Consider the following 26,687-nt stretch of genomic DNA (forward strand, 5'->3'; position numbering starts at 1 on the left):
ACCCAAAATAATACAGGAAATGTATGTAGTGAAATGAAAAAGAAAAATGATCAAGCATACAGTATAATCTTCCTAGCAAGCACCCAGTGGTCTTATGATATACAATTGCCACAGCATCCTCATTATATCTAGCACTAACAAAAGCCTCCATGTTCAGATTTTATTGCTGAAGCATAACATCCTAAAACTTTCAATTTAGACTACTGCAGTAACCACCTAGTAGACATCTCTGAAGCAAGTCATCAATATATAGTCAAACACATTTTTTATAAATATAAAGTGTATCAAGTCAGTCACACATTAATCTGTATACCTCAAAAGACAGAGCTACATCCATGTCAATAACTGAGGAACAAAGGTGTACCTAAACTCAGAGGACATGGCATAGACCTACAACACTGAGGTAATACTGAGGAAGGCACAAGAGCTTATTCCGAGTTATCTGGGGAAATGCACCATTGAACATACCCTTACACAATCATAGAGAAGTTAACATTAAATGAAGAGATGTAAATCAAACATTGCTGTAATAAATTAGTGCTTTGTAAAACACTCAATTTCACACCAGCAGGATCAAAAAATATTCTTACTGCGTATCACACCAAAATGCGAAGCATATGATGTGAACAGTTCAAGTATGACTTAGCTCTTCTGTTTATTTGTAGTTTGATATATTTGTAATTATTCCTCACCATGTGTTTATTCTGAGCTGAACAAAATGCATGTGTTTTGGTATTTTGTTGCCTTTGGCCATCATTCTGGATGCAGTACATAATTTATTCTTACTACTCAGGAACAAAAGATATGCACTAATTCAATGATTTGGTTTATCACCTGTACTTGGTTTCTTACAGTTTATTACAATATTGCTTATTAAACTGCCCAAAGCACCACCTTAACAGTACAGAAAAGGACAGAGAAGTACTGCAACAGAAGAGTAACATTTTTGTTTTCTGATTGCCAGGAACAAACTTTACTCCTTAATTCAAAGCAGTAGCCGTTAAGGTACAGTATGTTTGTATCCTACAAGATGTGCCTTTAAACAGATGCAAACCACTGATGAATGGTATTATCCTATGTTCAGAGAGCACATTTATACATTAGAAAAAGTGCTACTCACCACGTGGTGAGCTGTATATGTTCTTGTTGTTCATTTAGGGAACGGTGTTCTATCTCAATTTTCTTCAGTCCAGAAAGTGGGGATTCGGGGGGGGGGGGTAAAAAAAAATAAATAAATGAGAAAAAACAAAAATGTCTACGTATTTTGGCATATTTAATAATTAAAATTCAATCATTAAAGTAGTACAAGAAAAAAAATATACTGTATATATTGCGGTGTCTAATCAGTCCCTTAAAGAAGCAACGCAAGTCGAGAAAGACTCAAGCTTCTCATTGTGCATTATTATTTATATCTTTAATTACTGAGGCACATAGAACAGGTTTAATATTACTGGATAATGTAACTATCACCACTAGCTTACACTGGATTAAAGGTGTACAAGGGGTCTTTCAGAATTAATTTTGTCATATAATACTAGGGTCATCCCTTGATGGTTTTAGCCTAGAATAAGGAGGAAAAAGTTGGGAGGAACAGCTCAAAGAAATTAAAGAGTGAAAAAAATAAATGCACCTTTTCTTCAAGAAATGATGTATATACTGTAAATACAGCAGATTGAAGAATTCATCTTCGATCCCCAAAAAAATTTAATTTTTTAAATTTCTCAGTCCCATGTCTCCTCTAGATCAAGAATACCTCTATTGCAACCACCTACCTATCTGATCAAATTTGAAAGCACTAAGAATCATTTATTTTTCATTACTGGGAATAATGTATCATACATATCGAGATAAATCTGGTAGTCTACTGTGATCATATTTTTTTTTCTCTAAAGCCCATGATAAAATGCCCCTCATTTGTTGCTACATAGCACTAAAATGTAAGCTCTGGCACTGTTTAGCAATGAGTATCAGCTTAATATTCATAGGTTTAAATTTTATAAATTTCCTCTACTGACTAGTTTGAGTGTTCTGCTCTACCCACGCCAACAGTAAAAAAGCAGGCTGTGTCAAGTTTAGGCACAACTAACTTAATAATTTGACTGAAGACTGTTACAAAGAGTTTAGTGCTTAAGAGGATTAAAGATATGGTCCTAGAATATTAATATTATAATCACTATAACATAGGCCTGTGCGATATATCGAGTGGCATGATATGAACAATATTTTTTAATGCATCGTTTGAAAACAAACCTATCGCGATATATTATGTAATATATTTTATTAAACACTACAAGTGTGTAGTGCGTTATTTGTGCTAACTGGAGCACATCCTAAATGCAGTCATTGCGATTAAACCACGCCTCCTGCTTATCTTAAACAGTAACAACAACGGCTGAGACAGAGTCAGAAACGAGTACGGCTATCAGCGATGATTTAGTGCCAAAAAAAAGGTACAAATGTGACCTCCGTTGTTTGGAAATGGTTTGGCTTTAGACAAAATGATACAGAACAAAAGACTGTTATATGTAAACTTTGTAACAGAAAAGTAGGAACGAAGAGTGGCAACACCTCAATCCTCTTCAATCATTTGAAAACAAAACACGTTACGAAGTACGAAGAATGTATTAAACTTCGCGAGAACTCTGCTCAAAACGCAACGAAACACATCCCTGCCGCAAAACAAATCACGCTGGTGGCAACGTTCTCTCGTTGCATGCCGTATAAAAACACAAGCCCCAAATGGAAGGAAATAACAGCTGCAGTAACATACCACATTGCAAAAGATATGGTCCCTGTTACCACTGTCGAAAAACAAGGATTTCAGAAACTACTGAGAACGATTGATCCCAAATATGTAATTCCCAGAAGCGCTGCCCAAATTATACAACGAGGTAAAGGAGAAAATTCTGAATCAGCTTCAGAACGTTCACCACTTCTCCACCACATCCGATCTGTGAACTAATCGTACCATGCAACCATACATGAGCTTAACGGTTCATTTTATTGAAAACTGGGAGATAAGAAGCGTTTGTCTTCAGACAGGATTTGCACCAGATGACCATACCAGAGAAACGATTGCACTGGGACTCAAAGATGCGCTTAAATCGTGGAAATTAGACGACGCACGACAAGTGTGCATCACCACGGATAACGCTGCAAATGTGATTAAAGCCGTTGATCTGAACAAATGGAAGAGACTGCAGTGCTTTGGTCACTGGCGTGTGTGTGCGTGCTAGTAATGTGTCGCTCACGAACGAAACGGTTCTTTGAGCCGGCCCTTTTTAGTGAACAGTGGGAGCCGATTCCCATTTTTTGGAACCGATGTCTGTGTAGTGTTTGTAGCGAAACACTAAGTGCAAACATCTAATCATGGGTCAGAACACTGCTAAATTTGGCTGAATTATAAAAGGCTAGAGTGGGAAAATGATGAGGCGTTTGGGAGCCGAAAGAGCAGATTCTTAGTGAGCTGGGCAAAATGATCCGGCTCACTAAAAAGAGCCGAAATGCCCATCACTAGTGCGTGCGTGTATGAGAAATGTTTGAAAATAAATAATAGCACGTAATAAATATAAGAAATTTGTAATAATAAATGTAAAGTGTGTGTGTGTGCACGTATGGGAAATATGTTAAAATAATAAATATGCTAAGAAATAGTAAATAAACGTAAATAATAGTATGAGAAATATTATTAATTAATAATAACGTAAATAATTAATAAGACTGTAATTTGTGTTTGGTATTAGAGAGAAGCATGAGAGATCACCGCATTGAACGGGCAATTGGTGTATGCAAAACAATTGTTGCATGTTTTTCCTTCAGCTGGAAAAAAAGAAGATTTGACCGCAACACAGAAAGAACTCAATCTGCCTTCCCATCAGCTCATAACAGAATCCCCTACAAGAAGGGGGTCAAGGGCAGCAATGATACAGAGAATGTTGGAACAAGAGAGGGCCATCACCCAAGTTCTCTCATCTGACAAGAAAACCAGACATCTGGCACTTACATGGCAGGACATACTGTAGATACTAGAGTCAACTGATAAAGCTATTCGACCCTTCCTGGAATTTACAGATGCACTCTCAGCTCAGTCCTCTGTTACAGTCTCCTATGTTAAGCCAGTGCTACACCTTTTTCAAACCAGCATCTTGGCTCACCAGCCAGAAGAGACAGAGCTCACTATGTCAAGACCAAAATTCTTGATTATCTGAGAGAGAAATTTGATGACCCTGCCACCCAGCAACTACTAGACATTGCTTCTTTTTTGGATCCACGTTTCAAAAGATCATACATTCCTGAGGAAAAGTATGAAGAGGTCAAACACAGAGTTGTGTCTGAAGTGGAGACCAGTGCCCAGCCTGACTTAGCTGAGGAACTTTCAGAAGCAGCTGAAGCATCACCACCACCAGCCAAAAAGGAGAAGCGAAGCCTTGGTAGCTTCTTTAAGAGGCCAACATCTTTAATCGACATTGTCTGACAGAGTTAAAATTGAAGCTGAACTTTCAACCTACCTACAAGCAGCTGAAACTGACACTGAGACAAACCCACTTGCATGGTGGAAAGAGCATGAGCCAATCTTTCCAACTCTCAGTCGCCTTGCAAAAAAATATCCCTGCATACAGGCCACTAGTTCGCCCTCAGAAAGGGCATTTAGCACAGGTGGCAACATAGTGAACTGCCACAGGGCATCTTTAAAGCCAGAGGCAGTTGACAGACTTGTCTTTCTTGCACAAAATTTGTGAAATTGTGTTACCTGAATGCATGTTCTTGCCACGCTTGGTTTACAAAACGTAGCTTAAAAAGAGCATATTGAAACATTATTATTTTAAGTTTTTTTTAGGCAAACCTAGTAAAGTAGATAAAGCATCTACTCCTACGTCACCTAATATTCAGACAACTGGCTTTCTTGCGTAAATGCTTAGATGTGTTTCTTGCATTAATGAGTATATTTTGGTTTATGCCTATGATGTAAAGTTGTAAGTTTGCAATTACATGTAAATAACTAGAGAGCAATATAAATGTGTGGCTTCTTTTTTAGTAATAATGGATAGGAAAAAAATATTGTGGCATATCGTATATTGACTTTTGGTCCAAAAATATCGCAATTTGAATTTTGAGCCATATCGCCCAGCCCTACTATAACATACTTTATTAGGTGAAAATCTAAAAGCTGTAGAGCACTGTACGGATGAACATTTACACATATCATGCAATTTATTTTTTGGTTATGAAAGTCACTACTTGTAATTTTATTTAAAATGAGTCACAACAGTCGGTCTTCCACAAACCTTCACTACCTGATGATTTTCAACATCAGACAGATTAACATTGCTTGTTTGTGGGGTCCACAACATCTGTGTTACTTATTTCTTGTCGCTGCATTCTAGTCATTGATCTGTCTGCTCTCATGTGCACACACAGCTTGCCTCTACAAACAAAGACAATAGTGAGTCACAGACTAGCCACGGCCAACTTCATTGCAGCGCACAGTCGACTGCCTCCGACTTGAATGAAGGCTACAAATAAAAATCGCCTGAAAAGTTGCGTAATGTGATGTAGCCCTAACCTGTAGTTACACTGGAAACCAGCTGAAGTCAATTATCCAACACAGAAAAGTGAAAGGAAGGTGACATGACTCACTGTCATTGAGAATTTGACTGTTTCAAAATTACACGGAATATGTTAGATGTATGAATGAGAACTGAAGAGTAAATTCACTACAAACACTACAAAGCTGTCAGTGCTAACCACCCTCATGTAGGCTACCTGTTGGCTACCCTTGCCATATGTAATCCAAGTTTTTTCATTCCTTGATACTTCATTGCTATAGAGTATATGGACAGAATAACGTTTGCATTTACACTTGCATTAAATATCTGTCACTACTTGTGACTGGTTCGCATCTTGGGTTCTCCCAAGTTTGCAGAAAGTTTGCATGTTCTTTCCAGTCATTGTGGGTTTCACTTGGTGCTCTGGTTTCCTCCCACAGTCTAAAGACATGCAGATTAGGTGAATTGGCGACACTTAAGTTGGACTTAGTGTGTGTTTGACATATGTGTTTGTTCAGCCTGAGATGGACTGATGCCCTTGTCCAGGGCTTATTCCACCTTTCAGTCCTATTATAGTTGGGAAAGGTCCCAGTCCTCCTTACAACCCTGGCCTGGATTAAAATTCATTAGAAAATGACATGACAGCCCATATTTGAACTTTTTAAAGTGTGCTCCGAGTTTAAATTACAATGTCATCTTCAGTTTGTTTATATAGAATTTTTTAATATGAGCAACAGCTATCTGATCACAATCAGATTACCAGATATTAATGTTAATGTGAGGTGTAAAAGTACCCTTAGTTGCACAGCTGTTGCAGGCTTTTATTTAATAAGATACAATGGGTCAAAAAGCAGTGGAAAAAACAAAACAAAGTACCCAGCAGAGGACTACATTTATGTATTCTGCACAAAAAGCTCTAAATGAAACTTAGTAATGATGAAGTGATGGCTGGTCTCAGGCATGCATGACATACCAAAACAGTGCTGAATGGGGCAACATTAAGAAGGAGGAAATCACTGTATTATTTATTTTGAAATACTGCATTTTTTAATAGACTTCAACAAATTTGTTATTGTTACAAGCCTTGGCATGCTTCACCAAAGCTGAAGAGAATGTGCAATTTATGTTTTGTTGTAAAATTAATTTTGCCTTCCTGTCTTATGGATTTGTTGAGCAGGTGTTCATACATGTGGCCAAGTGAACATGCACAAACAATGTTTTCATTGTTGCTTGTTTTAAAAGCCTTTCTCTTACAAATGCCCCCCAAAATAAAAAAGGATTGGAAGCTTTAGTATTTAGGATACAGACATCAAGACCACTGGTGCTTAAGATTCATCTGTACAAAGTGAACTATGCGGATGCCCAATGTTGCATTCTTAAGCCATTATTCATTGAGACCACCAATAAGGTTGATTCAATATGTACACCTGTGTAGGCCAACAATTGTCAAGTAATTCTCTATACCATAAATGCATACTGTTCAACTCCTGTGCCTATGCCTCGAACACATTTTTTTTTCCCAGAAAAAAAATTTTACTTTAGATTTTTCAAACTTTTAACATTGTTTACACTTACTATTTAATGCTTATTTAAAGAAAGTAAAATGTAAGCTGGAAAAGAATCTAAGACATGTTTTCTAGGATAATTGAAGTGAGTGTATACATAGATAGACAGATATACAGTACCAATAGTTAAAACTTTTGTTTAGCATTTTACAGAATGTCAATAAATAAATAAATAATAACAAAAAAATCCTTCTCAAACACACACCAGAATTACTTAAAAAATATCATGAATGAAGAAAAAGAGCAGACAGAGTGAGGCATATTGGTGTTTGTAGACATTTCTAAATGTATATGAAAGAAATCTCTCTCTGATGCCTTCTTTTTTTAAATATTTTGCTCAAATTCTCAAGTGTAGTTAAAATACATACAGACCAACAGTTGTGTTTCTTTTTTCAGGGAGGAAATAATATCAGCGGTGTATTAGAAAGATTACAATATGCAAGCTTTCGAGGCAACTCAGGCCCCTTCTTCAGGCAAGATGATTGATTACATCTTGCCTGAAGAAGGGGCCTGAGTTGCCTCGAAAGCTTGCATATTGTAATCTTTCTAGTTAGCCAATAAAAGGTGTCATTTTGCTTGGCTTTTCTCTACATTCATAATGGCTAACACGGTACAACACCCTAGTACTAGCGGTGTATTAGTAATTCTGTCTGTGTAAAAATGGTTTCATCAGCAGTTTCCACTTTTCTTTGCTCACACCTACTGTTGCTTTGTTTGCCGATCCTGTGCAAAGCTGTTCCATTACATCCCACTCAGGCGCTCTGGGTACTGAAACACTAACCCTCCAAATATGCGTATGCTTCAGCAGCACAAACTAAATAATCTTGCTGCCTCCTTTCCAGCTGTATAAGCTATGTGGTTACCGTACAAATGCTTTAAATAAAATTACTGACAAAATTAAAACATTTGTGATACTATCCATGGCATAACAATATATAATGAAAATGATCAGTATGGCACAATATTAATGCCAACATATTAAAAAAATAAAATTTCAATGACATTTTCCAGTACTAGTTCAAAAACTGAATTATTTTCTCTTTACTATAAAGTTTCCATTCATTAAATAACAAGCTTGACCCATTGCTATTATAAGTTCATTTTATTTTTTAATTAATTTAATGGAACCTTGTATTATCTTTCGAATGTGTTGTTGTCACACTTGTTCTTGGCTTAAATGATGGGCATTCATGAGTATTAATATAGTAATTGACCAAAGCAACAAAATAAATAGACTTAATTTTCAAGGATTTAAAAGTATCTTGGAGAACAATTTCTGAAAAAAAAAAAAAAAATGCAAAAAAAAAGTTCTAGAACTCAAACTGGAAATAGCATTACTGACAAGGCGTGTGATCACAAGCACACAGAGAAGAATATTGCAGATTATGCAGAAATCAAACCACAATGACTCTTTCACAATATGGCAGCAAAGGTTTGATAATAAAGGAGCTAAAGTATATTAATAGCTCACAATTGCATAATGATTAAAAATGCACAGATAATTAAAATAACAAATACACTTCCAGGGTATTTCTGGTTTTGGGGGAGGAGAAAAAAAAAAAAAAAAGATACTGCCGGTTTTGTCAAAAGCCATATCGTTCTTGCATTTTTTTTTTAAACCACACAAAGATATAACTCCTTTAAAGTTTACCACATGAACATCTGTAAACACCAAAAGTGTTCACATGCAAATTGCAGAATGAGGCTGCAAAACAAACCCACTGGTAAGCTTCCCCACCCCATCAACCTTAACATTTCTCCGAAGATACAACTGCTCTGTCCCTCATGTACTGATGTGACCTTAACTTTTAGAATAAGCTATGCACGTTTTTGATTCTTTAGGCTGTATACACTGATTAAAACATATGATTATTTTGATATGTACTACAATCTGGTCATGACAAACACAAGTTAACATCTCATGTTTCTGTTTACTTATCATGGTTAAAAGCATTTAAAGGCATAGTAAATCCCACTAGAAAAAATACATTTTATAAAAACTTTTTAAAAAAATAAACTTGTCAAGTTACAAAATTATTAATGAGGCTTCTGATTAGTAAGTGTGTTAACAGGAGTCCTGTGTGTAGGCAGAAAACTACTTAACAGTGACACATGCAGTAAATTTAGGCTATATATGGTGTTTACACACATTCACAGAGATAAAAGTTCCTTTTAAGATTAAGAAGCACATTTTAAAAAAGGATGACAAACATACAATAAAAATTTGGAAATTCTGTGCTTAGTCATAACTGGACGATAAATTTGTCTTTTCATTTGAAATGATATTTTCAATTCTCAATTTTGTAAACACAATAATGACATAATCATGATTATACAATGTTGAAAGTCACTGTAAATGGCTGTCAATTAGCACTCTTAAAAATTTTAATAAGACCATATCTTTAAAACTGAGCTACATGACTAGGAATAGATTATGACAGTAGTTGTTAAACTTAGGATTTCAACTTAGTGAAAATGAGATTAAATAGCCCAACAACCGCGATGATACATGGTGTGCCAAAGTGCTCAGAGGCTCTCCTCCTGGATCCTTGCAACTATGAAATGTGAAATACAATTCAGGCGTTTTATTTTTATTTTTTTTGGCAAAAACGTTACTTGAATTTAGCACACTCGTCTTTTCTAGCATTTTATAGTTTGTTGGATATACTGTGCCAAGGAGGAGATATGGCATTCATTTGGTATTATTTGTGTTTAAAGAGCTTGGTTTTCCACAACTTTGTTTTCTGTAATCACAATCTCCTTTTTTTGTAACTCTTTCTTCAACTAAGAGTTACGAAGAGATAAGACCAAACTATCAGGTATGGTCTTTTATTGTACACTAGACAAAGAGCCTGTTTCGACAACGTAAGATGAAATGGGCACGAGTGGAATAGTATAATAAGTATAAGCACCACAAACCTGATATAGGTGTATTGAATGAATGCGTAATTAGGCCTCGGGCTGTAGTCGAAATCGCCTTTCAAGCCTCTAGAGCTTTAATCGAAGTCGCCTTTCTCTTTGAAGTTTCGCGGCCGTAGTCGCCTTTCTCTTTGAATTTTCGCGGCCGTTAATCCGCTGCCTGCCGTGATGTCGGTCTCGTAAGGTTTTTCGGGCAGATGCACGGAAGGCGGCGTGCGCAAAAGGCGACTGCGCATGCAGCTTCGGACAGACGTGAGTGAGTGAGTGAGTGAGGAGACTGGCGATTTATGTATTAAGATTTAACTCAAACACCTTTTTCTATTACAATTATGTTATTCTTGCAGGTCACATATGTAATTGTGAATATTCACAACGTTTGCTTAAAGCATCACAGAAACTATTAAATATTCCTGGGGGGGGGGGGGGGGAAATAGAGTCACCACACCCCACTGGGGTTGCAATGCAAAAAAATTGAGAATCACTCAGGTATGCAGATGTTTTAGCAATTTTAAGACAAGTGAATGCACCTAAAGGCTCTGCACTCTCAGGCGCACTCCTTGAACAGTACACAACTTAGGGTCTTAGCAGGATTGCTGAGGTATCCCTGTAATAATGATCCTGACTAGAATAAGCAATTGCAACAAATAGAAGGACAGATGCAACAGAATCAAACATTAAGTACTCAGGAGAGCCAAAAACAGCAAAACAAATCCTATTGAATGGCAAAAAATGCACATTTGTCATTTGGAGTGTGGGTCAGTTCACAAAGGAATACCTTTGTATTCTTCCACCACTATTACTGGAAATTAAGTAAAAAAACAAAACACGGTAATCTGTCCTAATGCTACACCGACTGATAACCGGTACTCCTGCCACATAACTTGCACTACATGCTGTTCACATAGCACAGAATTTTACCTGTTCTATAAAGAGATCTCAAGAGTTACCACTTAGTGACACCTTCTCAATTTGTTTTGTTCACAAGCATTTCTTATCAGAGATTAGGTGAAGCAGTTTTTCATTGGTTCAATTTGTACAAACTGCTATTAAAAAAAATGTTTTTTTCTGTAGTGAAAATAAAAAGGAGTGGGAATGCACTACACAAATATTACATTTCTCCATATATAATCAAATAAAAAGATGCCATAATAGAAGAGATGGATTACTATTTTTGTGATAATTACATGACAGATCAGAGTAACGTCAAAACTCAACAAAAATTCATGTAATACAAAATTCTTCAATGATAGCGATTACTAGAAAGAATTCAAGTGAAATTTACCCAAATGTTGCATTAAAGGATGTGAGCTCAGCTTTTTTTTTTTTAATTTATATATATATATATATATATATATATATATACACACACACACACACACACACACATAGTGTCTTCTATTAAATCAGAATCACAAAACAACATGCTTTAACACACATTACCTACAAACAAAATATACAAATATCATAATATTGTATGAGGTTATGCACTAAAAAATTAGAGTTTTACATAGTTTTACATTATTGTTTATTCCTACTTTGTCATGATATTAAACAAATATAAGATCCCAATGAAAGCAATCAACCACCACCCAAACACTAACTAAAAACTATTGCATTGATTTAGCCAACAATGATGCAATGTAGTGGGAGGAAGCAGATGGAACAGTAAATAGCATTTGCCTCGATACTAAATAGCAAATCATTGTCTTATAAGTACACAACAAGCAGGTCTTAATTGCAGAAGCACAATAGGTAATGATTGGCTGGAGTGATGGCTGTTAATACAGCATCACTCAATTCAATGGGTTCATATGTCTATTCAAAAGACCAAGCAGTAGTTTGCTTCTGTAAGCTAGCATGCCTCCTAGTTGCTACTGGCAACTGTAATAAATAAAAACATTAATAAAAGGAGAGTTTGGTCACAACTGTATGAGATACAGACAGAACCACTGTTAACCCAGCTACATTGCAAAATTTCAGCAAGAAATTAATTCAAATTTTTCTATGTACTGCCAACGAGGATGACTCTAGAATGTCATTATCCTCTGCTCGGCTCTTATTAAATAATATAAAAATTATGAGATAGTAATAAGCAATGAAGACTAAAAACAAAATCACCAGTACTCAAAGTAGCCAATTTTTGATTCAAGTTTTCTTACTTAAATTCTGTTAAATGAGTTTAAGTTACCAAAATACACAGCAAATTTTTAAAATAAAATTACAGGAAGCATATATGGTAAGCTACAGCTACATTATAAAAACACACAGCTACACTATTCGATAAATTTGTATTGCAGCAGTAGTTGGGTGCTGTGGGTGGGAATAACAAGATTAAACTGTACTGGGTCCCTTTTCCCACTTTACAGATGCAGCAAAATATAATTCATGTAACCGTAATACCTACTTTTCATTACACCTTTATTTTAGGCATTATGAGTCAAGCCAGCATCCACCTAAAGGCACATATTGTGTGTGACAAAGTGGGTTGACTGAAGTAGCTAAATCTGCAACAGGACATTGAAAATGGTACTTAAAATGATGACTTTAAAGCTGCTAGAATTTATTTTTAAAAAGTCTAATATTATCCATTGCAATTAATGAAAAAGGAAAACAGCTTTTGTTTGCTATAATGGAGAAAACAGTGAACCAGATTACAAGCAGAACAATACTATAAGGATGATACATTTAAAAATCTGTTTTTAGTATACCTACTGACAAAAACAATAGCAGTGAGGCAGAAAAAAATCTGTTCTAAACTGCATTGTGAATGGGTGTTTTTAAGATGGAGAAGACTGTTTATTTTATTAATAAGATGGAGAAAACTTTATTTTATCAACAACTACACAAGCTAACAATTCAAAAATATGAAGAAGCAGATTATGGAAATGACGTGTAAAATCGATCTGAAAAACACTTAAGTACTGCACAGGGTGCCTGAAGAAGCACACTTTAGAATTTAAAAAATAAAAAACAAAAAAACAGTTGCTGAATTTGCCTCATTTCTAATGTCAGCTTTTGCCTTCAAATAAGTCTTTTCAAATACAGGTCGGCCCACCTGCCTTATCCATGGGTAGGTTATATGGTTCCAGGACCCCCAAAGCAGATGTGCAAAAACCATGCTCAGGACTTATATTAAAGCACAAAGACAACTGCATGAACAAAGGGGCTGATACAGCTGGACTGAGCAAGGCATGGGTACACCGTGACCCAACAGCATCAGCTTGCACATGTTTCTTGTGCATTATTTAGTTTTTTTAGTATTCTTTTATTTTTTTTAATAATTTTGAACTGTGGATGCCAAACCAAGACGTCACTACATTCAAATTGTGACATTCGATCTGTTGGCCCTAACCAGTACCTGACAAAATCCTACAAACTATTTCATTTTTCTGTATTTAATATAAACCAGAAAAGTTGACAAATTAGCCTACAATGTAACAAAACAATAAAACGAGATTGCCCTCACCCAAGCATTAACAATGCTTTTACAAGCATCATTGGCAAATGAATGGAATCAGTTACAAAACTCAGTTAATAAAGCAACTGTCTAAGAAAGGTTCATTAGCAAAAATTCAACAAAGATTAAAAAAAGTATTATTCCATTTCACTAATATATGGACATTTTTATTATGAAGCCAAAAAAAGACTCAGTAGCAGTATACAGTATAAGGTGTCTCTCTTTTGATGAGATATCCTATAAGAGACTAATTAAATTACAAGCAGCAGGGCATTTAGGAAACGATACACTTTTAAGAAATGTTTGTCTAAGTACTAAAACTAATGATTGGCTTTTCATTGATCACATTAATTCAGTTTATTTTTATAACCTTCTTCAACTAACTGCAAATGCAAGTATTCATTTTACAAATTAGTAAATATAGATGAAGTTGCATTGAATAATCTGCCGCTATCCAAGCTCATGGGGTGGACAAGAACTGTGTAAGAAACAGACTTCGGGTCTTATTCCAGTATTTCAGATGATTTTCATTTCTTGGGATTGGTGCTTCTGACAAAAATCCCTACATTAACTGAATAATTAAACATGCAGACATATACAGCATTGTATTCAATTCCATCTTTCACATCCAAATGACTGACCTGCATTTTGGCTTTTAAAAGGGCTGTCAGATTAAGATTTGAATCTTCTTATTTTAAAAAAAAAAAAAAAAAAAAAAAAAAAAGGGGTAAATGTTTAGGGTGCTTCAACACACATCTGAATTATATGCAAGGCTTTTAAAATATTTTCTTATTGATATGCTATTTACTTATGTGTTTACGAGTACTGCATCATTACTTAAAAGACTCAAGTGAAAAATGTGGCTTTAATGAACATGACTAACTCACAAAACGCAATAAAAGAGAAATAAGATACACATCGCACTCTTCTTAAGTGAGATATGACAAGCAAACAAAACTGTCAGTGATTGCTCATACAAATCTTACTAGACTTTTACTAACCTTGATGTACTAACCAGAAATCTATATGTGAAGAACAAATGTATCACTTGGTGGAAAAATAAAAGAAAATTTCAATGCCTCTGGCGCAGAAGTGTGCACAGCATTTAACTAACACTTCATGGAAACATTTATTTCATTCTAGCAGCACATTTATTTAAATAGGTCTCTGTCAACTCAGCAGACCAGAATTTTTCATTTTACCTTGGATATTATGTTTTGGGAGAGACTGCTTTATTCTTGCTACCCTACTTCCACATCTCACACTTTTAATATACAAGGAGTCACCAGTTGCCAACATTAATGGCCGAAAGTCTTTTAAATTAGCCTTGGGCCTTTATGTGGCCTGCATGATGAGCTCTCTGCCCAACCATACATTTTAGAAAGCCATTCTTTACCATGTCTCATTGGCTGTACCTTTTGCACATTTCTTCAAGACGGTCTTCAAAATACTCTGTAATGTACTCAATTACTTCAAAGTTTGTAGTCGGTTTTTTTTTGTTTGTTTTTAAATCCCTCACCTGATGTGTACTTTTACCCAACAAGTCCATAGCTATTTAGTTAGCCTATTGTACATTTAAGGCTATTTATACATAGTTCCCCCATTACACCTCCAAGCAAATCTGTCAGAAACACATTATATTTTCATTTAAACACTGCTAGATACAAAATGTAAGGGTGAAAAGGAATTTAATGAGAGTTTTGACTCCAGTCTTTACATTCACAAAAACAGATTTCAAGTGTGGAGAAGACTTTTAAAACCCAGTGTATTTTTCCTACTAATACATTTTTGGACATCATCTCTTAACACATAAATAAAAGCAACAATTTAGTTTTGAGTTTTCCAAAAACTACAGTTTGTAAAAGAAACTTACGAAGTCTTAGCAAACCCATTACTTATGCAGCCTACGCAGTTTTCAGAAAACAGCAATAAAGGTTAAATCAGAACAGAATATGCTTCAGATGTATGGTATACCTGCACAGCCTACTGCAATTTCCATACTACAAGAACAACGATGCAATACCAGAGAAGGTTCAAAGAAAAACCACTAGATCAATTCCAGGAACTGTCTGATAAAAGCTGTTGTACAAGAAAACAAAAAACTGAACAAGGTCAGTATTTACATTCAAAACAAAATAAGATTAGAAGGAAACTTTAGTGATGAGTTTTGTAAAGAATAAGGAAGGTGAAGGGAGCTGTAACTTTAAAATACATTTTCAACAAGAAAGGGTAAGTAGTAGTCAGTTGTGCACAGATTTCCCCAAACATAACTGCATATACTGCACATGGAATAGTAATAACACTGTAGTGTATTCAAAAAAATATCCAAGGGAGCATTTTTATTTCAGCATCACATATTCTGGACATGTGAGGGAAACAGTCAAGTTATGCTGGGGGGAAATGTTCCCTTGTGAAAAATCTCTCTTCTTAGGAATATGTGCAAACCTATAAAAATTACTGAAATAGATGCAGAATACATTCAGTCTGTTTAAAAAATAACAAAAAAAAAAAAACAAGACATGATAAACATTATGACCATCTTAGTATGAAACGCATTATAAATACACACACATATATACAGAGTGAGAAAAAGAGGAGAGAAAACATTTATTGAAAATATTCAATAAATCCAACCTTCACATGTCCCTTCAGTAAACATGAGCCCAGGGCAAGCTACCAGCTGATTGCACTACAGTTGTTTACATATTTTTACAACTGGAGCAAGTTATGTGACTTGTGCAGTATCACAAAATAAACATGTGGCAGAGACTGAACAAGCAACAATAAGCTCAGCCATAAGACTGCACTCGCTGTCCAAGACAAAAGTCAGAAAAGCGAAAAAAATAAAGAGATCTATGAAAAACATATTAACCTCTTTCATTTTGTCTGTACCATTAAATATTTTGACATGGAATGTTATGAAATCTTCAAATAGTAGCAGTTCAACAAATGTTCCTACCAAATTTTCATACATATTTTATTAACAAAAATGATAAAATAGCTGATACCTCCAATTGAAACAATCTAATTAAAGAAACATCTATGGCCTGCTGTCTTGACAAATTCAAAGATAATCCAGATCAGTCCCATCCTATATATATATATATATATATTTCAGAAACTTTGACTCAACCTAGCCTTCATCACAGATCCTTGAGATATTATAACTAACCAGGAAAAGAGTTATGCAGCAAACTGATAGCTACCACCAAAGGATTCCAAACATCAAAACAAGCAGCAAAATAGGAAAGGAGGATGTGAGCATGTGATGAGAACAGAGAAAGCTTCAATTTCTCCCTCCTACTCCAGTTTTTTGTATATACACCATGAAACCAGTTCTACTCTTCCTGGCAGGTTATATAGACTGCGTAAATGAAATATAAATAAACTAATTAAGTAAAATAAAAACTAAAATAGCTTATCAAGGAGTATGACTCATGTGATACATAGTGTTAATCCAAATGCAAGTATCTGCATTTTTATTCCTTTTAAGAAGACCAATGCTGCACAATTTCACTGAAGTCATTTATATAGGCGACCTGTTGTAACTTCTCTGGGAAATGGGCAATAGGTGAGGAATACCTCAGCCAAGCTTCATTCCTTCATACCTGCTCTGCTGGAAGCCATTAAATGAGCAGCTAGGCACTATATCCAGTTTCGTATGGTGTGGGTGTACATACATAACACATTAAAAGGCAATTTGCAAAGGTACTCGGCTTTACAAATGTAACTGGAGAACTTTACTTCACTCATATTACAGTAAGGGCACCTAGCGAATATGAAGCTGCTTTTTTCAACTGTAAGCAGTGATATTCCTTTAACATACTGTACAAGTCATCTGTGATGCCAAGATAAGACTGACAATCGATGTGCCTCAGTGGTCCGGGGAACCTGCGACTCATTTACTTTGAAGCAAAGTAGCTTTGGCAGATGTGAGAGTTCTGTACATGATGGCTGGCTTGTTGGTAAGGTAACTGGCTGAACCCTTAGTGTTTCATATTCCACATACTATTCACTCTAATAGCATTAACATCATTACATGTGCCAAATACTAGTGGCTACCCACTCAGAAGCTGGCATCTTACACCTTTTCCCGACTCCCACAGCACAGAGAAGAGGCACTACAATATAATGCTGAGCACAATCATGCATTCTCAGTTGAAGAGAGCAGCCACATACTCTTGAATGCAGGTAGTGGGGTCTCAGTGTGTCAGGTGGGAAGCTGCTCAGTCAGCCAATGGCTTTCTGCAGCATTTTGATTGCATGTGTAGGATGTTGATTAGCATAGTCCATATATGGTTGTTTCATGCGACAAATGTGCAGGGCTAGAGGCACATCCACCTACTCATAAGTACAAGGTGAATGCAATTTATAAAATTAAATTGCCTAAAAATGTGCGCACCCCAAGCATTATAAATCTTTTTTTTTTTTGTTTTGTTTTTTTTGTGTACACGTTTCCATTTTTTTTGGTATACACTAATATGCATGCTCAAATCCACATAACGTTTTAGAAATAAGGCCCCACGTCTGAATGTAACTCCATTCCTATCACAGGTCACCCAATCAAAATGTGTCATTTTAAAATCATCACCCACCCCAAGCTGCATCTATTTAGTCTGAAAGAGAAAAACTGGAGTGTCAGAAGAAAAATGCACATAGCCACAAGGCAAGCAAACCTCAAACAGTTGATACCTAAGGCATGAATTTGATCTCTTATAACTGTGAGGCTGTAAAACTAATAACTGCATCACCTTTCTGTTAAAAGGAACACCAGCATCAATTAAATAAAGAGGAATGAGAAGTCACTGTTTAGCAAAACAACTACAAAGCAAAAGACCATAAAGAGGATGACATGGTGGCACAATAGTGAGAACTCAAAGATCCAGCATCCTGAATTCAAATCCTGTGCCTGGTCATTGTCTATCTGAGTTCTGTACATCCAGACTGTATCAATGTGGAATTTCCTCAGTATTCCTCTCACGCTCCTAAAAACATGCAAGATGGGTTTAGTAGCAACTCTAAACTGAAAGTGAGTGCATGAGAAAATGTACCTTGTAATGGACTGGCACCTCTGGGACCAACCTTGCACCCAATGTAGCTGGTATATACTCCAGCCACCTAAAATTATGAATTTAAGTAAGCAGGATTTAGAAGGTTATGAGACCACAGCTTTAACCAATACTAACTAAACATGAAGAAAATGAATATCCTAAAGTTTTAAAATAAATTCAACAGAAAAAAGGCAAGGCATAAAAAATTTAACTAACTACCAGCCTAAACATAAGTGAGATAAACAAACCTGCAAAAATATAAGCAGTGGTTGGGGAAATGTACACTAAACTACAAGACTGCCAGTTCAACTCCTGTTTCCACCTCACTGTGCAACTCTTACCAAATCAGTTAACCGTGTATGCTTGTACTGTAGCTTTAAAAACAAGAATCAAATGTACAGAAACAACTGAAGGTCAACTGGACTAATGGCAATTACAAAATATAAAAAATGCATACAAGCTGGTATGTGCTGCTTCACTTACATCTAGATATGCAACTGCAATCTGGATATAGGTCACTAACTCTGAACAACATGCAGAAGAACACCTTCTTTGCATGGATATGAAGTTTAAAAAAAAATCTATATGACAACTGGATTACAATGATAAAAAAATCAAGTATGTAAATATGAATAAACAGTACTTTACAGTAAAAAATAAAAAGACAAAGTGAAGAAACTACACACATCTGATTTCCATGTTGTTTCAACACTATACCAGGTACCAATGGGCAACGTTTCATTAAAAGAATTTGAATTTTTTTCTGGAAAGTCTGAGAAGTCTGGGAAGGCAGCTTAAGATTTTTATTTCCAGGAAGCTGAAGTGACTTGCTGATGATCACACAGTGTCAACAGTGGGATCTGAGCCCACAACTTTAGGCTACACCACACTGCCTGCCCGCAACATCTTGTCATACAACCGACTACTTTTTTTGTTCGTTTTTCCAATTGGATCCCAGGCAGGTGAAGTGACTTTCTTATAGTCAAACAGTATCAGTAGTAGGATATGAAGTTCAGAGCCATATTCACTACACCACACTCCCTATATAACTCTGTAAGTGAAATATGCTAAAAGTCACTTTTCTATACGTCACAGTTTCTTGCTCCAATACTGAATAGTTGGGAAATTACATACAAAAATGACAACAAAAAAAAAAGAGGAAAACATTCACTTGGCAGAAACCCACTCCCAAAAACCATGCGGCAGTAAGTTCTGCTAAAGGACTTTCCATCAACTACAGACCAGGTAGCACAGAATTTTAAAAAGTGCATCCACTTGTCTAGGTGTAAATACCTAGATGGGCCAGCTGCCTTCTACATTTCTTTTAACTACAGTATGCTCGCCTTATCTCCCCCATCTTGACAAAAACAAAAATTACATTTTTCACCTTCCTCTTTACTTAACCGCCCCCCTATATAATTTACAATACATTGTAATGTTAGTTACAAGCATCCAGTCATCTTAATATAAGCAAAAAAAAAGAGCTAAAATGTTATTTAATGAACAAAAGCATTTTTAACACAACTACAAGAAAAGTACAAATATTTTTGCGATGCCGGCATTTTCTTAAAAGATTTCCTCTCATGTGGCAACTAGCCTGCTTTTCCACAAAGCCGTCAGTGCATCTGTCATCTTTAAAGACCTGATGCCTATAAACTCAGCAAGGGATCCATCATTTTCTGATGAAAGCTTTTATGTCATCAACCATCCAGGGGTCATGCAGACTTCACAATTCTTTCTCCTTCTGTGGGCTGTGGTATACTTGCAATATCGGGGCGTTTCAATGATTGCACTTTTTTTAAAATAAATAAAGTTGAAATTGCTGCCTACCTCTTCCGAGTTTTCAGCTCCTGCGTCCTTCCCACCGCTACTGCTGCTGTTTTTAGTCCCGCTTTTGGCAGATTTTGTTGACTCCTATAAACAAAGTCGTAAGACTTGTCATCCATCTGCATAATTTACAACCAATCCGTTCGTAAGCTGCTGTCACAAATCATAGATAATAATGAGGTGTTCTGTATCCTGAAACGCACACAAGAGAGTTGATTTCTGCAGGGTACAAGTAACGCTAAACGGGTCTGACAGCACACGGGTCAAAAGCTGGGATGTTTCACGTTTGTTCAAGCAGCTCCTCTTTAAGTGTTATAAATGGACAACACAAGGTGAGCTTACACAGAAAGAAAATAACGTTACCTTAACTTTACCGATTGCGGTAAATGTTTACTTACATATCTCCAAGATTATCGCCACAGTCAGAATGAAGAAAGCCAACTGCGTGCGTAAGGTTAATAGTTTTACACATAAAGAGAATGACTACTCAAAAAGGTTCAATCCAAATTCAATATCCATCCATTGCCCTGATGGTGAAACAATACGGATCGTTAAATGAAAAACAAATTCAGTTCTCCTCTCTCCATGAGTGCCGGTAACCGATGTCAATTGCGCGGAACAATAACTACAAAAAAGAAGTGCTCCGAGGAGCATATTTTTTCTACATCACCGGGATTTATTAAAATGTGATTTCTTTCAACTGAAAATAAACACTTAAATCATGCGGATACTGCGGACCGAATTAATCAAGGGCCAGAGAGCGAGGCAGGCTGGGCGCTTTTTTTTTTTTTTTTTTTGCAGCGTCTCCAAGGTAGGCCCTAAGATTACATAGCCTATTAAAATAAACGGCGCTTTCCCCATTTTGAAGACCTGCTGTGGCCTGCAAAAGATAACACCGCTGGTTGCTTATCATGCATTACCTTTTCCTTTTTCGTTTTATTCGGCATTTTGCTGCTGTTGATTCTGTTGTTGACGTTGCTCACGGTACCTCCGTGACTCGTTTCCCCCAGTACTCTGTCCGCTCTCACTCGGTTACCTCCAGCACCCTGCGCCCTTGTAGGCCAACAATTTTTTGATTGGTCGAGAACGGGGAATTCTACCTAGTGACGGAGAACAGGGAATTTTTTTCATAGGGCAACTGTGCGCACTGTTCGTCTTTCTTTTTTCCGATTGCACAGTGAACTGTAAACTACCTAGCAACCTCCCAAATGAAAAAATGGGATTGGTTGGCGCAGCTGCGGAAGCGTGGACATGTCAAAGCGGGCAGTCTATAGAGGAGGGGGCGGCAAAAGCTCAGGTTGCGTTTTATTTTTCACGCTCGCCCGCGCGGTGGTTAGGTAGGACACCAAATTTGGACTTTCGATAGAAGTGTTGAGACCGGATTTCAAAAACTGCAGTTTTATAACTGACAAAAGAAAAAAAAAGATTCAAGCCTTTCAAATAGCACGTTGCGCTTCAGTTCAGTTTAGATGATAACCGTGATGCTTTGCTTTACACTGAATTTTAAAATAGCAGTTGAAAAATGTAACTCGGATTTTTGTCTAAACTGCACGCTGATCTGATATCCGTGATAAAGGCGCCCTCCATAGAGATGAGGGAGTACGTGTTTCGGAAGGGTTCTTTCTGGTCATTATATGACAGTTTGCATGGGCACTTAACAACATCAAAACTCTTCAAACTGATACAGACGAGAGACGTGCAGTCAACATACTTTTCTGTTATGTTATCCATTTCCATCCCGATGATGGTTACTGCACATGGCGCCGGCTTTACTATTTTTTGCTGTCCCAGGTGATGCCGCAAATGTCACCCCGCCAACCACCTTGCTTTGAGTGGAATCATCACTGCCAGACCTCTACATGGAAATCTGGAGACACAGGGAGCCAGGAATGGAGAAAGTGAAATATGGAGGATTTGGATACAAAACAGTGAATTTAAAATTCTAGAATGTCTTGGGGGACATTTAATTACTGGTATAAATGTCTGTTTACAACACTGGTCCATGCTTGAAAGGGTGCCACTTCAGAAAACACAGGAATTGGGCTGTATTAGCAGGCTTTATGTATTTTGCATTTAATAGTTCATTGATGAAAAAAAACACATGATTTGCAATCAGAATATTTCAACTAAAATTACTTGGTGTAGCTCTCTATTTAAACTGCCAGCAAACCGGGCAGCTTAGAGTGACGATGACAGTTAAGTTAAAATCTTACCAAGATAGCTAACATAAACATATACAGTAAATCTTTGCTATACATGGGGGATGGGGGTAAGGGCACAGGACCACCACAAATGTGAAAATCTGTGAATATGTTTTAGCCCAATGTGTATTCAAAGTTTATTGAACTAAATAAGATGTGAAAAGTTGCAATAACCATAAGATAAAACGTTCACTGCATAATCAAATCACATGTGTAAGAATGGCAGCCGAAACAAAGACGTGTGCCGTCCCACAACCAGAATACATTGTTCAGCAGTTCTTTAGTGAACAGTAATTTTCTATAAAATTGAAATTATAACAAATTTGTGTGTATAGTTATTGTAGTAAATCACAGAAATTATTAATATTACAGATGCAAAACACTAAGCACAAAATAATAAATGCTCACGGCACAGTCCAGTTTTTCAGATGGAGATGAAGGTAGTGTAGTTATGAAATGAACATCCCCTGTGAACAGCCTCCTGAAAGTTTTATAAAGTTTTGTCCTACTTTGATGCCGATGTTTGTGAAGACTTTTAGAAGTTGGGTGTGCTTCAGGGTGAAGCCTTCCAACCCAGACATACTCACACGAAAAAGAGGGCACAGGGGAAGAACATAAATCAAAAGAAAATTGTAATCCGACAGGTGTAATTGTAATCCAGTTGTGCAGTGAAGCGCTGATACAAAATGACATCACCGATTGTGATCCTGCCAGCTCGTTATGGCTCACTCTTAAAGCTAGTGCCCTCATCTTTCACCTAGAAGCCCTGGCAGCAACTGCCAAAGCTGTGGAATGACCCAGTACCCCGAGGGTTGCTGGCAGCTGCAGTCCATTTTAGTTGCAGGTCAACAGCATGAGCTGTGGTTTTCCACAATAGGTTAGCAAAACTTGGAAAAATAATTTCCATTTAATTTTTGATGACAAACCCACAATAGGTGGATCTGTGAATTGTACACCTGCTAATCACAACAGCTGACCTGTACATTTCATTTACATTACTGAAGTAAATTGACACGCTTAATATGATGACTTACAATTGTTCAATGAAATTGAAGTATAATGATTATCTTTAAACATTTACCCAGGATTCCTATTTATGCATCTTTACTAACATATGCTAATAATGTCATTTAACTTTCCTGTCAATACAGAAGGACTATGGAGAACTTTTTCAGCATGCCAAGAGTGAATCTCATAGATGATGGTGAGCAAAAGGAAATAATATTTGCCAAGTTTTAGCTCATGTGGGATATGCTAATAGTTTGAATTAAATCAGATTTCACAAATGCATTCAAGAAGTGTAGTTCTATTGTCGTTTTAACTGTCGAACGTTATTGTCTCATGTCTGTCCTTCGCAACGCCAGTTTGAGGATTATTTTTATTATCTATTGTGACAGATAGGGGGCGCTGTCGTTCCATTGAACCCTTAGACCACTCGTCAGACACCAGATTAAAGTCCAATACTTAAATTTATTATTATAAATAAGTGCACAAAGCACCCTCCACTCCACAATTCTCAATAAACAATACAATAATCAATCCTCCACTCCCAGCAGCTCAGTCACCCTTCCTCCCAACTCAGCTCAACTGCTGGGATCTCCCATAGTCCTTGACCCGGAAGTGTTTCTTTCTCTCAGTCCACGTGATTTCATAACACTTCCGGGTCAGGTGAAAACTCCTTCTTTTCTTCAACCCGGAAGTACATCATTTCCTCTGTCCGCGTGACTGGGAAGTACTTCCAGGTTATTACACAGAAAATATAAGTCCCTGGGCCTCCCTGCAGCGGCCCCCACGTTATCCAGCAGGGCTGTGATGAAAGACTCCAAGGCCCATGATGCCCTGCTGGAATTAGGGGCACCTCCATGTTGCCGGGAGGGCTCCATCTGGTGGCTTGGGGGTATTGGCTGGGATTAACTGCCGGCCATATACCACACTATGTTGTATAATTGTTGACCCCACAATAAAAAAACACTGGTAATAGTGGTGGTTTGTATGAGTCATCAGGTATCAAGACAAAACTTTACAATATGAAAAAATATAATCAGGTTAATGGGATATCAGCTACCTGTATTGAGTCAGAGTGTTCTTAAGTCGGAGTGAGCAAAGTTTTGAAAAAACGCAGCCCCCTTAAATTTTGCTGCCCTAATCAACTGCCTAGTTTGCCTAAATGGTAGAGTCAGCCCTGACTGCACCTACCCAGGTTATAAGTAACGAGTGACTAAGCAGAGAATTGGTTCCTCAGTATAGATTGACTTAATCATGGCATGGTGCTGGAATTCACATGGAATGATGACCAAATTTGACTCCAGTATGTCTTATTACCTGGTACTGGTGGATCTGTAAACAAATAAAGTATTTCATTTTAATCCAAAATGCCCAATTAAACTATGATCTGGTTAATCAATGGTAACCCAAAATAAGAAAGATGTCCAGCAAGATGGATGAAGAATCAATCCTTGAGCCAAAGATCTTGGTACAGAGGGAGAAGGAAGTTCTCTTTAGGAATGGCTTCTGTCAATCAGGGCTGTCCTCCATCTCATTCCACTGTAGTCTTTTGTTGGCCTTTCTCATGATTTGGTATGGTTTTGGGTCCTCAAAGGCCACCAGTCTTTATTTCCTTCGTAAGGTCCACTTCCAGTGTTGCTAAGGGCGTGGCCTCCGAGATCGGGACCCATACGTGATCGACGTAACAGGACAAAAGGATGGCTATGAGTTCAAATCTTTAGATGATCTGAAAATACCAAATCTCTGATGTATTCCAAGTTTATCTTTGTGCTCTTTTCTCGCATGTACTTTCACTTTTGACCTTCATGTTCTCTAGATCAGGGGTAGGCAACGTCGGTCCTGGAGTGCCACAGTATGTGCAGGTTTTTGTTCCAACCCAGTTCCTTAACGAGAACTCAATTATTGCTGATGAAGCACATATTGCTTAAGTGACATTTTAATGCTTCATTTTAGTGGTCTCGCTTGTTAAGGTTCTCCAACCTTAATTGCTTATTTCAATCTTAAACTGCTGCATTCAGTGTTTTAATTGCTCCTTATTAGCAATAAGATGTAAAAGACAAAGCAGCCAGCAGTTCTCCAGCTAGCTTTTTTCCAATTACATCTGTGTGTGTTCATCATGCACGGTTTGATTTAATAAAACACTTAATAGAAAAATGTGACAGACTGAAAATGATCTGTTTTAGGCTTCAAATCATTTGGATGATATCCTTGGAAAGGAAAAAAATCTACGATATAAAAGCCTTACATTGCACAGACTAACAAACCATAAAATTAAATAAGGTCTGAGATTGGCAATGATTGGTTTCTAATTAAGCAATTGGGTTAAATGAAAACCTGTAGCCACTGCGGCTCACCAGGACCGACATTGCCTACCCCTGTTTTACATCTTATTGCTAATAAGGAGCAATTAAAACACTGAATGCAGCAGTTTAAGATTGAAATAAGCAATTAAGGTTGGAGAACCTTAACAAGCGAGACCACTAAAATGAAGCATAAAATGTCACTTAAGCAATATGTGCTTCATCAGCAATAATTGAGTTCTCGTTAAGGAACTGGGTTGGAACAAAAACCTGCACATACTGTGGCACTCCAGGACCGACGTTGCCTACCCCTGCTCTAGATCACGATTATTGTCTCTCGTATTGGGCTTCTGTTTTGTTTCGCTTAATATCTTTTTTTTGGTTTTGTTTTGTTTTCTATGCACATCTCTCTTTTTTTTTTCCTCAAAGGTTTATCTGCTAGTTTGCTGATAGTACTGTCTAGTAATTCTGGGAACTACTTAAAAAAACAAACAAAATAGACACTAATGGGATTCTTGAACATCAGCTGGTGGGGTGGTGTGGGGGGTACCTTGGCTGAAATGTGACAGGAGTAAAGCGGACATCAGGTGAGCTGATTTGTATTTTAATAGTCTTGATTATCATGGTGCTGCTGGGATGTTGCTTGTTGATCGGACATGAAGGTAGGAATTTCACTTCACTCCATATATGTGACAATATTATTACCACTACTACAACATGTATGGAGTGTAAGAAGAAGACAAAGTCTCGGTAGTATAACCCTGAGACAGAACTTCAGTATTTTCAAGACTTGCTTACTCTAATGAACGTTCAAAG

At 36.9% G+C, this 26,687-nt stretch overlaps 1 protein-coding gene across 2 annotated transcripts in view; it reads right to left on the reverse strand.

Moving 5' to 3' along the window:
- ppp2r5d (protein phosphatase 2, regulatory subunit B', delta) overlaps positions 1 to 21,440 on the reverse strand; it is a 79,024-nt gene extending 57,584 nt beyond the window's left edge. Inside the window, exons 1-2 of one of the 2 annotated variants that reach the window (XM_028820918.2) lie at positions 21,286 to 21,440; positions 20,369 to 20,452 (exon numbers count right to left, since the gene is read on the reverse strand). In XM_028820918.2, coding sequence (XP_028676751.2) covers positions 20,369 to 20,452; positions 21,286 to 21,312 — 111 coding nt within the window. In that variant the 5' untranslated portion in view covers positions 21,313 to 21,440. Of the gene's footprint in view, positions 1 to 1,120; positions 1,183 to 20,368; positions 20,453 to 21,285 lie in introns of those variants that run through there. The other variant, XM_051919204.1, reaches the window with a different exon arrangement.
- Between the last annotated feature and the right edge of the window lie 5,247 nt (positions 21,441 to 26,687).

This window comes from Erpetoichthys calabaricus, chromosome 15 (genome assembly GCF_900747795.2).
Source record: "Erpetoichthys calabaricus chromosome 15, fErpCal1.3, whole genome shotgun sequence".
NCBI classification, from domain to species: Eukaryota; Metazoa; Chordata; class Cladistia; order Polypteriformes; family Polypteridae; genus Erpetoichthys; species Erpetoichthys calabaricus.